Source organism: Jaculus jaculus, chromosome 8, assembly GCF_020740685.1.
Source record: "Jaculus jaculus isolate mJacJac1 chromosome 8, mJacJac1.mat.Y.cur, whole genome shotgun sequence".
Classification (NCBI taxonomy): domain Eukaryota; kingdom Metazoa; phylum Chordata; class Mammalia; order Rodentia; family Dipodidae; genus Jaculus; species Jaculus jaculus.
Genome location: NC_059109.1, coordinates 122378472 through 122392735, shown reverse-complemented (window position 1 = coordinate 122392735; position 14264 = coordinate 122378472). Strand labels below are relative to the sequence as shown.

Below are 14264 nucleotides of genomic sequence, written 5' to 3'. Positions count from 1 at the left end.
GGGAGACCTCTCCACCTCTGGATTTTCTTTTTCAGTGATTTCTCCAGCTCTTCCTACATGTTCATTTCATCATGTAAGCTAGAGGGTGAACTTGTCCAGCTCCATATAAAATTCTATTTCTAATTTCACTCCAATTGCTTTAATTTACACAGCACAATCTTTCTAAAGCAATACATTATCTTACTTGAGAATAGGTGCTGGTTTTCTATTTGTTCAAGTCCATGGTGTGTCTTTTAGGTGTGATATAAAATTTCTCCATGTAGTCTTTATATTCCTTCCAAGTTGATAACCAAATATCAAATCATTGTTGCCAGTTTTGCTATTTTTAGAGAGTAAGGGAGAGAGAGAATGGGTGTGTCAGAGCCTCTAGGTACAGCAAACGACCTCCAGATGAATGTGCTACTTTGTGCATTTGGCTTTACGGGGGTACTGGGCATCAAACCTGGATCCTTAAGCTTTGCAGGTAAGTGCCTTGACTACTGAGCCATCTCTCCAGCTCTGTTGTGATTTTAATGGGACTTTGTTAATGTTGCATCCTCAGTTATTTGCTTGTATATATGGCTACTCTTGACTTTGTACGTAAATTGATGTATGTATGTAAATTGATGGCACACAAATATTCTTACCTGTTTCTAATCTTCTTAATTGGGAGTATTAACAATAAAATAGTGTCCTCTGCTATGTTAAATGTTTTTCTACATTAATTCTTGATTCATATCAAGTTGCCACTATTGCTTCCTGATTCACTTCGTTTGTCACTCAAAGCCTCTCTCATTCCTTTACTTTTTTGCCTTTGTGAATAACATTGTTTTAAGTGTGAACTTTAGATATAGAGGATAGTACAGTTTTGCTTGGTAAGTCTTTTTCACTTAATTATGTGAGGTATATTCATCCACATTTGTTGATATGCCTGCTGTATTTGATCTCACTATATCACATATTTTATGTCATTATTTATGCTCACAATTGCTTAACACTTGCTACTCTGCTTTCGTTAATCTTTCATTTTAAAGTTTCATTTTGTGTTTATGGAACTTTTGTCCTCACATGTCCTTTAACCTTATATTTTTAGATGCCATGAGTCTTCTCTCTTTTCTTGTTTATTCTTCTGTTATCTGGCTTGCCAGTTACACTGATATCCATTAAGTTTTATTTGTCTTACAACAATGAATGATTTATTCTATCTGCCTTTCCCTAATTCTTCTATCTTGTTTGCAGTCATATTATTTCAACATTGTCAGAAAATACATTTAGTTATTCCATTTCTACAATCTCCATGTTTTATTTTAGTCTTAGATTTGCAATTAAATATATTTACTGTCATTCCATTATGAATTTTACAAAAAAATTTATTCATTAGAAACTTTTCTGAGTGGACAAAACATGTGTTGGTCCCATTCCCCTCATATTATTCTATTATATCCCTACCTTTACCCCTATTCCAACATGTATTACATATTAATGAGGCACGGGGTGATATTTCAGAGCACATACAAAATACTCACTGATCAGATAAGGTTAATTATCCTTTCACTCTTTATTGTTTCTCTATTTCTGAATCTTTTAGTTGCCTCCCTTCTAGATATTCATAAAATGCATAATCAGTTACCTGACTACAGTCGCTTTGTTGTGCTAGGACAATGAGATATCTAATTTATTTTTCTTCACATAACATAATAATAGCCAGTTTCACCCATCTTGCTGAATAATATTTCTATGTGTAGTTAAGGAACACTTTATTCATCCGTTGATGCATATCTGGGATGATTCTGTGTCTTAGTTACTATGGCTGGTTTTCTGTGTGCGTTGGAGATCAAACACAGCATCTCTGACGTGTTAGGCAGTGCTGCTCCACTGAGCTTTATCCCCAGACCAGATATTGTGACTAAAGCCACAACATATAAGGTCATGCAAATATTCCTTTGGTATGCATGCTGATTTCATTTTATTTGAATTTATAGCCATAAGTGACTAGCTAGACCATATGGAAGAACTGGTTTTGGCTTTTTTATTTGAGCAACTTCCATACTTCACAGTGGCTGTACTAATTTATGTTCCCATGATAAAGTATAGTAATTCATGAAGTGGGAAGTCTTTTCATTTGTGCATATGTGTTTCTTCAATTTCTTTTCTCTGCCTTTTATAATTCTCATTATAGATGCCTTTCAATTTCTTGGCTGAATTTATTTCTAGATTTTTTCATGTGTGTGTTATCCATTTGTATATGTGCTTTTAAGTGTTCCTATAGATCATTTGCCCATTCTTTTGATAATTTATTTCTTAGTTTCATATCTATTTTTTCTATTTCATATGTATTATTTCATATCTATTTTGGGTATTTCATATCCCATTTTTTAAACTATACCAAATGAGATTGCCTTGGTGATTTCTCAGAGAGCGAGTTACTGGTTGAAAGTGCTACAGATTTTTGAATATTAGTTTGGAATCTCTCATGCTCACCTAATTCCTGTAACATCTCTGATGTCGCCTTGTGGAATTTTGAGCTGTTTGGAGAGAGTCATATTCTAAGGGTGCTCAGTGTTTCTAGAGCCTATATGCGTCCCTTTCTGTCTCTCACTTTCTGGCTGTTTGGGCCCCAGTGTCAAGTCCAAACAGAATGTCTTTATATTACAAACAGCCCAGGCTGTTGATGCTGTCTATCTGTGCCTGTACAAGACCCAAGGGAGCAGGTGAATGGCAAAGGGATATTTATCTACAGACACCAGAAAAGAAGGCTACTTGCTTAAAGGTTACTTTGCATTTTAGCCTGGCTCACCATCTGTGCAATCTTCAGAAATGTCGTGTAATCTTGTCTTATGAGAAAAAGATGGGCACGCTGGTATTCACCTCCTAGACTTGTTATACAAATGGAAAGGCATAAAATATGTGAAGTGGGAATGTTAAAACAAAAAGAGGATTTATCATTAAAAAAATAATTTCCTTATGGTTAGGGATCAGAATCCACAGAAGACAAAGTTTAGAGATCAGTGCAATGGAAAACAGTCCAGGGGAGTCAAAGCTGGGCTGAACCACAAACCCAGATGACCCATCACCAGAGAGCAGGATGAGATGACTGGAGAGCTCTGGAGTCAAACAGATTCTAGATGTGCATACTAAGGGCAAGGGGAGTTAAGGCAAAACCACTGCAGACTCCTTCATGATCCAACCCACCACCATCTCTTGGTTAGACTTCATCACCACACTCTTCTCACCAGTGAGTTTCTTTTGTGGTGATTCTAGTCCCTATATAATAGCCTCTACAGTTAAAAAATCTGAAATTTTTTCCTTCACCTTGCTTTAATACACCTCATGGTTTTATCTTGCTCTTAAAGTACAGAGCAAAATGCTACAGTAGAGAAAACCATACCTGGCCTTTATTTCTAGCTTCCTCACACAACGTGACTCAAGTAATTCTTTATGACTCATTGCCATACCAGACTTATTTATGTCTTCTGTGAACCTTTCATTTTCCCACTTCAAGGACTTTGCACATATGTTTTCTGAGTCTGAGACAACCTTCCCTGAACCTTCATATATCTGACCCCTACTTCTCTCCAAAGTGTCAGATTAAATGGTCCTTCTCCAGGCAGCAGAATATCTCTTATCCTACCCACAGTCCTCCTTATTTTTCTTACACAAATATAGTACCTAATACTTTTCTCTTATAGTGTGAACTGCTGCTTGTAACTGGATATTTATTTATGAGAACAGTCATCTAATGTTTGCCTTTACTCTGAGCATCCATAACCTATGAAGATACAGACCATGCCTATTGTGTTTATCATTGCAATGCCAGCACCTGGAACAATGCCAAGCATATAGTTATTGTTTGATAACTGTCTCTTGATGGGCAGAGAAAATTGTAATGAAAAAACAATTATGTCCTCAAGTCTTAGCTGGGAAAACTTGGGAAGACTCCATGTTGGAGGCCACACCATGATACTGTAGGGGAAGCTAAATATTAGAGAAGACAAAGGCACAAGATATAAGGGGGAAAACTACTTAACAGCTATGAGGTCAGAGCTAAATCTCCAGTGTAGAAAATCAGGAACCCAATGGTATGATAGATTAAGATTTGCAACTATTACCCAACTAACTAGGGCATCTTGATCAGGGTGGCAGGATCGCTTAACCTCACTCCTTGTACATGAGCAGCAGAAGCTATGGGCACACTTGGTGCCTTAGACACTTTACACTGTGAGGTCTTCAATTGAAGAGGTATCCCACAATTGCATTAAATTGTTAAAGGCTGAATGGATACAATGCTGGATAAGTTAGATTTGGTTTACTCTACAATGGAGTTTCTAAGCAGGCCCAGGTATAATGCATTCTTAGAAATAAGATAAGAAATGTGCTCTAAAATACAGGTTTGCATGAGAAAAATGCTATAGAATCAAGTCAAGCATCAAGGAGACAAAAGACTGAAGAGGCAGGAATACGTCCAGTGGCCAAGACCAGAGTCAGCACTGGAAGACAACCTTAGGATGTCCTGGATTTGCCTCAAAAAAAAAAAAAAATACCCTTCCCCTCACCTTTTCTGTCATTTGATTGTGGGGCTACTAAGCCACATGAAGGAATAGTGACTTGTTCAGTATTGCTCAGCACTGGCAGACCCTGGAGTAGAAGCAAATATCGTCATAAACACAAAAGCATAGATGTATGTTCTACCCCAAGCTGCCATATATTGTGTGAAGATTTCCTGAAGCAGGAAATAAGATATGAGTGATGTGAAAATGATTAGGAAATGGAATTGTATTACATGTCCCAACGTATATCACTGACCTAGAAGTAGGGTAGAGTACAGATTTAATAGACAGTTCTCTTTTGTTTTTTTCCTCTTCCCCCAAAAGTTCTTCAATCTGAGCACAAAGAAATGATTTATGATACGACTGGGACTCTAGACATGGGTGCACTGGCTACACCTTCCTTGTGACAGAATGACCAGCACCTATTTGATTCACTATCTGATAGTTCAGTCACCTAGGAGGTCAAGAGAGTGACTCTGCGCTTTGTAATTCTATACCTCATTTGAACCAACAAAGACAAATTGCTTAAGGAATTAAAGCTGTCAGGAACTGACAGGAAAGTGACCATGTCAGAGCCATGTTTGTGAGAATAAGGAAAACTTATGCATAACCAGCGAGGCAGTCTCCATAGCAGAAAACAGACTCTGCAATGTGCAGGGAGGAGGGGGTAGTGGGAATAATTGTCTTGTTTTTACTGAGTTTCATTCGATTGTGGAAGAGGCAATTGTAAGGAGAATTATAAGTTCTCACCAATGACATAGGAAAGCAAGAGAGACAGGAGAATAATTTACCACTGTCATTACCCAGGATTCCAATCAGTGTAACTACTTTTTTAAGGAGAATGTTCCAAGAGAAGGCAGATTGGTGTTGTCCTTTGCTGGGAGAAAGTGATCAGAAAGATGACCCAGGAAGGGACATCAGAGATGTTGTCATTCTGTGTTTAGACTTAGGTGCTGGTCATAAATACATGCACAGCTGGTTAAGAAAAGAAGTATCAAATTGTATTTGAGATTAACATGCTTATAACTTTGGTATGTCATTTCAAATTAAGAGCACAACAACTAAAATTTAATGTATTTCCTTCAGGACTTTTAAAACACTTAGTCTTACATATTAGTTGTAATCATAATGGCAATCTGCTTTATCCATTTAATGTTTCCTTACTCCCACCATGCCATTCCCTATCATTATGTGGCCCTCACAACCATGTTTGTTTTGATAGCTGTGGAACATTCCACTGTGTGGACTGTGGAATTCCACAGTGTAGATCAGTTGTAGACTGATCACCACTTTCTTTACTGTGCCCATCTAGGTAGACAATTGCATTGCTCCTGATTTTTACTTTAATAAACAACTTTGGAGCCAGTATGATTGGGTAGAAATCTCTTTCTGCACTTAAGATTATTCCTTTAGAATACAGTCATAGATGTGGAGATATTAGATTGGACATCTTGAAGGTTAAGATACACACAGTTACCCCTCGACACCCCCCCCCTGCACTCACAGATGCAGAATTCATGGATTTGGAGGACTGACTTAGGGAGCTTGAGTATCTGTGGAGCTGAGTATCCACGGGCGTGCTAGAAACCACCTACCTTGGATGCTGAGGCTGTCTGTATTTACATATTACTCCCAGGAGTCTTAGCCTCACCTCACCTTTGCCCACTGTTAGAACCAGCAATTGTGCATAAAACTGGCAAGTTTCCCAACACCACATTAAAAAAGAAAAACTCCTTTCTTTGTATGAAAATAAAGTTATGAGTTACAGGCTGCCTATAGTCTTTACACCTGCCCCAGTCTTCAGTTTCAGGGATGGTCAGAGGCACCCACTATTAGTAGATTTTCCTCAGTTCTCTGAGAGTCACACTTCCTTTAACTAAAGCACAGAAATGAAAATCAATAGGATATGAAGAATCTTCCTCCTTACTCCAATATGGAAAAATTATCTCATACAAGGTATTAGATTTTTGTGTGACTTTTTTCTATTTTCTGGACATATTCTTTTATAAAAACCCTTTCCTTTGAAACACAACATGGTTCATACCTCATATAAACATCTAAAGTGAAGACTTCATGTATTTGAATCATGATTTCTTTAGCACTTCTGGATTTTCTAGTCTATATAGCAGAATATTAAAGTTGAAATTGCTTGAAAAAGGGAAAGTTTCATTATGAAAAAGAATGAAAATCAGCACTTTTCCACATATTAAGTCATGTCAGCCCAGCCGACTTTCTCTAAGACGATTTTAGGCTGCTAGGCTAGGGAAAAGCAGCAGGCATAGAACCAGTACCCAGAATGAATTTAACCATCATGTCAAGTCACTGTTGTGCAAGAGCATAAGTATAATCCATTGAGTAATTGAGGCTGTCTAAACACTTGCAGGGCCAAGAGGTTGGTAACCTGCTTATTGTGATTCTGAGGTACAGGTGAATGTCAGTCTGGATGAAAGAATTTTGCACATGTCATCCATCTTGACAATCGGTATTTCCCAAGTTGCCACTTATACTAACATTTTGACGAAATTTAAGAAAAATCTAAAAATCTGCAAGAGCCAGGTGTGGTGGTGCACGCCTTTAATCCCAGCACTCGGGAGGCAGAGGTAGGGGGATCACCAGGAGTTCGAGGCCCCCCTGAGACTACATAGTGAATTCCAGGTTAGCCTGGACTAGAGTGAGACCCTACCTTGAAAAACCAAAAAAATAAATAAATAAAATAAATAAATAAATAGATCTGCAGGAGATTAAGATGGAACCCAGGTGTGGTAAACTTAATTTTACTTGGGCCAGTAGGTTGACTAAGCTCCTAGGAGCTCAGTCTAAGTATGAAAAATAGCAATAGCCTAGGAGATCATACATGGACAAGACCTCAGGTGGATTGGTGCTTCCTGTTCTCACCACACATAAAAAGGGACAGATATGAGTGTCAGGAATGGTTACAAAGACTTGAAATTTTATGAATATTTTCAGAAAAAGGATGCTAGTGAACTTGAAAACCATCTTTCGGTGTCCCCAAATCTTTCCTATGCAAACTATAGCAAATGCTCTGTGTAATTATGACCTGGAATGAAGATCACTGGAAACAATTATGAGGAGTCATGTTTAAGTTAATAGAAGAGACAAGATCTAGTATTCAGAGGAGAGTGTAGATGAGATAGACTCCTGGCAATGTTGCCATGTCTTCCCTGGAGTGCAAAGAAACTCAGTAGAAGCGAGCATGGTCATGTGACTGGTTCTACCCAGTGAAACACAAGCAGAAGTGAGAGTGTCACTCTGATGCAAAATACTTGATTTCCAGAGCTTGACTTTTCAGCATAGGTTCCTCTGGGGCACACATGATGAAGTGATTATTGCATTCCTCCACACCCATCCCTACGACCCAGCCGCACACCTACATTGGACATGGAGTTTGAGGGGAAAACAACCCTTTGCTGTTTCTATCTACAGACGTTCACATGCTCTATGACTACGACATAACCTTCCGTAACCTGATGAGCACAAATGCCTTCAAGATGCAGTGTGACGCTTTGTGAGCAATGCTGCAATGAGCCATGGATGCTTGAGAGATTTTCAGTTTGGTATCTCACACCCTTGAATTCTTTGATTGACTTTCATGACTCTATTGCCTTCAGACTGTAATTTAATCAGCTGGGATTTCTAGCTGGTACCAGGACCTCCTGGAAAATGAGACCCAGTTAAGGTTTACTAAGATCACTGTCTTACATAGCACATTTCTCTGTATCTCCACAGCACGCCCAACAATGTCATAAGTGTATAGATCATGTTCATGTGGGAAATAGCCAACAACTAACTCGTTCACCCAGAACAGATTTCATAGACCCACAGAAGTCCTGAAGACCGAGATGCACTAGAGATCTCAGGGCCAATGTGATATTTTGAACATGAACTTTGCAGTTCGATTGTTACACACAAGATAGGACTGTTGCCAAGGGTCCCTTCAGTCTGTGTAAGTAGATGGATAGTCACGGAGTTTCCTGAGGAAGTCCCCTATCTGGCGCTCACACACCTTAGTACAAGGCACTCTGAGTGCTGCAACATATCCACTGGGTGTTGCTAAACTTTTCTGGGTATGCTGAAATCTGAACAAATACTTTCTATCTGAGAATGAGGTTGATGGTAATAGGTACCATGAAGCAAACAGAACAACATATGTTCTAAGTCTTTGAAGAAATATATACAGCTGAACTTAAAAGGTGATCCCAATAGTGAGAAGAATGAAAAGGACAAATTTTAAATTTTAATATGGAAAGATATGCATACATATGTTTATGAACAGATATGTATAGTTTTTCTTTAGATAACCATCATATATAATCAACAGCTAATTAATTGGCACCTCATCTTATTTTTTTGTCATTCCCAGGAGACCAAAATCAACTGTGTTCGTCTGGCTACAAAAGGTATGTTGACTTGTCTTTGTATGTCCTACCCTGTCTAGAGCTATAAGTCAAAATATTTCTACTCTCATCCACACAGAGAAAGTTTAGGAAGAAAGGCCTAAAAATAAGAAGAAATAATTATTTACATTGGAGTCATTTGCATCTAGACCAAGTATTTTAAGTATGCAATACCATAATGCTTAAAGCACAATAAGAGCTCAAAACATATTTACTGGATGGATGGATGGATGGATGGATTGACTAGTACATTGGTCAGTGGGGTGATGAATATAAATTCGCTCAAATATTATTCTAAAATAGTAGATAGAGATAGAGAGAGAGTCTATACTTATGTGGGTGGTTTTCTTAACTGTATCTGTTAGACCTATAGCATGGGATTTGTACTTTTCAATTAATACATGGCTTTCAAATATGAGGTGATGAGTGTTGGCTCTTTTAAAATAAGGAAACACACACCACACTGTGATGTACTTGGCATTTTCAATACTTCCCCTCCCTGAAAGAATGAAGGCAACATTGCTCAGGCTCATCACTTTTGTTTTCCTAATTATAATTGAGTTGCCTGGCTGTTTCAATTGGTACATGTTTCTGCTTATTATTCTTTTTAAAAAACAAAATCAATGAATGGTTTGTTATCATTTAACCTATTACAAGGTTGAATGCTTAGAAATCAAGTTTATCTTTTTGGTGATAGAATTGATATTTTCAACAGGAACTTCTCCCCTACAAACCCCAATCAAAACTCAGTGATGATCCTTGCATGTATTCACAACAGGTATAACTTCATGGATGGCTTTGAGGGCTATGAAAATTATAATATGCAATTGCATAGATTTGAAAAAATATAAGTATAAATATAATCATAGATATAAGCTATACAAAAAGCCAATGACCCAAGTTTATATATGTATTCAAATTCATATATACATTCACATGCATACAGAAGAAAAACATACACATGCAAATGTGTGGCAGGAAAGAGACAGAGAAGAGAGGAGAAGAGGAGCAAAGCATGTCCCATCATGTGGACTTTTCTAACTTCAAGGAGATCAGTTCCATATATGGACACCCAAGGGAAGATAGGGCAGGAGAGAAGACAGGAGCAGTGGACCTCTCTGTGATAAGAAGGCACGTAAAGTCACAGAATTCTCTTGCCAGTAGCTTGTTCCCTCTTGGGAACTCGGGCCACTTGGTGGAAAGAGATAAAATGCTCTTCATGAAACAAGGAGAATTGATGGCTGTAGGCAAAAGTGACAGAAATCACAGGTCTTGGCAGACTTTGCCAGTGTGGAAAACAAATACTGCTGGAGGAAGAACAGCATCAATTGGGTAGTCTGAGCTCTTGACAGAAATTGTGAAGCTGGGTGTCTGTAGCAACCCACTTAAATAGGCAGTGGAAGGGGAAGAAAACTCCATTTCTGTAGGGATGCTCCATAGATCTCCAGTAGTTTTTGACTCTAGACAAAGAAGAGGTCAACATGATTGCTGTGCCCTCCCTGGATTCTAAGGACACACTCTGGGACGCAGGTCCTCCTAACGGGTGGTGCTTTAATCATGCTGGGTCCTATTTTATGACCTGACTACCAGGAACATACAACATGATAGACAATAAGGGCATGTGGAGGCAAGGGGAGGATATTTAAAAGTATACTCTTCTGTCAGTTTCAGGACCACACTCCTCAGAACACATAGACCTCATCCAAAAATCCTGGTCTTCTCACTTCTTCATGGCACCTCGCCGATCAGCTAGACAATGGCAGTGGCATTGGTCAGAAAAGCTCTCCCTCTCTCCTTAGCATAGCGTGTCCCCATCAGTTATAGTCTTCCTTTAGTACAGTGTGGGCAGAAGTCAAGTGTGGGTGTGTGTGAAGGGGTGAAACTACATGAGTGAGAGTGCCCAGCTGGTCAAGGATAGGCAAGGCTGAGGAGCCAGGACATTGGATAATTCCAAGCACCCTCATCCAGGTTCTGCTGCTCAGGGAGACTCAGCACTTCAGCCAAAAAAAAAAAAGGGGGGGGGGGGATCCATTAGCACATTGCAGTAAGGCTGCAACCTAGATCATACAAAATACCAACCTAGGATTAGATAGAAAACCATCCTTCCCAACACAGCTCCAGAGAAGAAGGGTGCTTGGGAGCTGGAGAGATGGCTTAGTGGTTAAGGTGCTTGTCTGCAAAGCCTGAGGACTCATGTTCAACTCTCTAGGTCCCACATAAGCCAGATGCACAAAGTGACACAAGTCTACAAGGCCGCACATGTGCACAAGGGGGGCATGCACATCTGGAGTTTGAGTGCATTGACTTCAGCCCTGGCACACAAATTCTCTCTCTCTTTCTCACTCTCTCACATAAAAACGACCAATCTGTTTGGCTTGTCTCAAAAAATAATAATCATAAGGAAGGATGCTTGGGGAATTCAGCATGCAGACAAAAGGGAAGAGAGTTGCGCTTGGTCAGGATTTCCTCCCTACTAATCGCCATTAGAGCATCCAGAGTCACTTCAAAGCAAGCACCACTGCTGCGTAGATAGACTCGTCAACTCTGTGTGCTCTGGGTTCAGATGAACAGTCTTGCTTCAGTAAATGGGGCAAAGAATGATTGAGGCAGACACCCAATGTCAATCTCTGATCTCCACATGCGCATGTGCACCCGCACACGTGTGCCCACACACACGTGAACACACATACACGCAGCCAGACCAAAAGAGCCAAGGCTTGAAGCATCTTTTCCACCGTTAAGGGGCCATACTCAGTGCTTCACTGTGACATCCCTCTTGACTGACTTCCTCAGCTAGGGTGTGGTTATGACTATTAACTCTGAATTGTTAAAGGATCAGAATGGGGGTTCAGTCATGGCCGGGGGTGGGGAGTGGATTTTATCAATGAACAGATAAGGATGCATGTGAACTTGTCTTAAGGAAAGGATCCCTAGAAGCAAAGCTTGAGGCAACAATTTGGGGGTATGTGATGTAGTCAGAAAAGACTCCCAAAAGAAATCAGTGAGAGAGGTAAGTGGAGAACAGAGGGGAAGAGGCTTAAGCAGGAATCTTCTGCAGGGAACTCAAACGTAGGCTAGATATCTGGAATGAAGAATGCGTGTCTCTGAGGTTGCCCTGCCATGAAGTGAGAAGACCAGGATTTTGTCTTACTTCCCCAGGCTGACTAGACTTTGACACTTCCCCATGACCCTGAATTCTCAGGAGGTCTCAGAGGAGGTGACATATCTAACCCTTGGATGTAACTGGGTGTGTGCCTGGTGGGGGAATCCTCAGAAGGAGGCCCTTACTCACAGCCACAGTCTGTACTAACTAGAAAAGAGGAATTGGGTGTAGAGACAACAGTCTCTTTCTACTGCTTTTATATACCGCAGGACTCAAAGTATATATAGGATACATTACATCCTTGAGGAGAGGAATACCACAATGTCACTGGACTTGCCTCAGGGCCAAGAGCTAACAGGGCATTTCGAAGCCATTTGCTTAACACAGTCTAGCCCTGGGAACAGACCTGCTCAAAGCTATGCAGAGAAAACAGAAACAATAGGTAAGCAGGCACTGAGATTTACTTTAGAAACTAAGTTGTTCTTCAGCCTTTAAAAGGAAGGCAGTAGAAAACCAGGGAGCAGGATTTAGAGGGGTTTCTCAATGGCTAAGACAGTTAAGGTGCTAGCCTAATTCGCCAGTACTCATGTAAAACCATATGCATAAAGTGGTGCATGTATCTGGAGTTCATTTGCAGATACACACTCTGTCTCCCTCTGTCTCTCTCTCTCTCCTTCCTCTTGGAAATAAGTAAATAAAATATTTTTGAAAAAAAAATTTAAAAAGAAAACCATGGAGCAAAACAGATTAGGGATTCTTCTTGTAATGTAGTTGAACCAAGGATCATGAGAAATAAGAAAGGAAGGGTTTGAAGAATCATTAAACAGGGATTGCATGCTGGAAATGTAAGCCAAACACACTTAAAAGTAGTTCTTGGGAAATTAGGGCAAAAACTTGAGACTGGGTATCAGAACTCAAGGGTGCTACAGGTCAAAGAGGAGATTAAGTAATCTTTATCATGGAAGAATCATTGCACTAGCTGGAAGGACATAGCTCTGGCTGCTGGAGGAGTTGCCCATGTATCTCATTTTATGCCTTCTGACTAGGACATAGCAAGCCAAGGGGAAAAATTGTCCCTGACCTGCTGCTTAATTCCTCTTTGAGAAACTCATGTTATGTCATCCTGGTTCCTTTAGCCATGGATTATCCTATGTCCCCCTGTACCTGCTGTATTCACGTGAATGCTTTTTCTTGCAATCCTGCTGTTGCAGTCAGGTTTGCATTGCTGGGTGAGATCACCCATACCAAGAGCAGCTTGTGGGGGAAAACAGCGAGGTTTATTTTGGCTTACAGACTCAAGGGTGCACTCCATGATGGCAGGGGAAATGATGGCATGAGCAGAGGATGGACATAACCCCCTGGCCAATGTAAGGCAGACAATAGTAACAGGAGAGTGTGCCAAACATTGGCAAGGGGAAACTGGCTAAAATACCCATAAGCCTGCCCCCAACAATACACTGCCTCCAACAGGCATTGATTTCCAAATCTCCATCAACTAAGTTTATGGGGGACACCTGAATCAAACTATCACACCTGTTCTTCACCCATCTTTTCTCAATTATTATTCTATTGCCCCTTTTTGACCCTCCAGCCTCTTCTGGGCTTCTCTCCTCTTGACTACATACTTCAGCACATAGTCTGCTTTCAATTCTTATTTTTTAACTTTTGGGTATATAGATAGCATTGTGGAGAGAGAGGTGATAGTAGAGACCAAAGAAAGACATCAGGTGGCCTCCTTCCCTACTGCTTCCATCCTATTTCTCTGAGGCAGAGTATCTGTCTGAACCTGGAGCTCCTCTTTTGGGGTTAGAGTGGTTAACCAGGTAGTTGTAGGGATCCTCCTGTCTCCATTAACCCCCTCAGTGCTGGGGTTACAAGCATGTGCCAACATGCCTGGATTTTTGCCTGGGTGCTGGATATTGAACTCAGCTCCTCATGCTTGCACACAAGCACTCTGACCTGACGAGCCAGGTCCCCAGCTTTCTTATTTATTTATTTATTTATGACAGAGAGAGAGAGATAGAAATAGGCAGGTAGTAGAGAGAGAAAGAGAGAATGGGTGCACCAGGGCCTCTAGCCACTGCAAACAAATTCCAGATGCATGTGCCCCCTTGTGCATCTGGCTTATGTGGGTCCTGGGTATTCAAACCTGGGTCCTTTGGCTTTGCAAGCAGGTGCCTTAACCACTAAGCCATCTCTCCAGCCTCCCCAGCTTCATTT

The 14264-nt window shown here is 40.3% G+C and overlaps 1 protein-coding gene across 5 annotated transcripts in view; it reads left to right on the top strand.

Moving 5' to 3' along the window:
* The window catches only part of Ptprt (protein tyrosine phosphatase receptor type T), a 1232244-nt gene that overhangs the window by 1008569 nt on the left and 209411 nt on the right, over positions 1 to 14264 (top strand). For all 5 annotated transcript variants that reach the window (XM_045155759.1, XM_045155757.1, XM_045155760.1 and 2 more), the window contains exon 13: positions 8908 to 8944. In XM_045155759.1, the coding sequence (XP_045011694.1) occupies positions 8908 to 8944 (37 nt within the window). The remainder of the gene's footprint in view (positions 1 to 8907; positions 8945 to 14264) is intronic.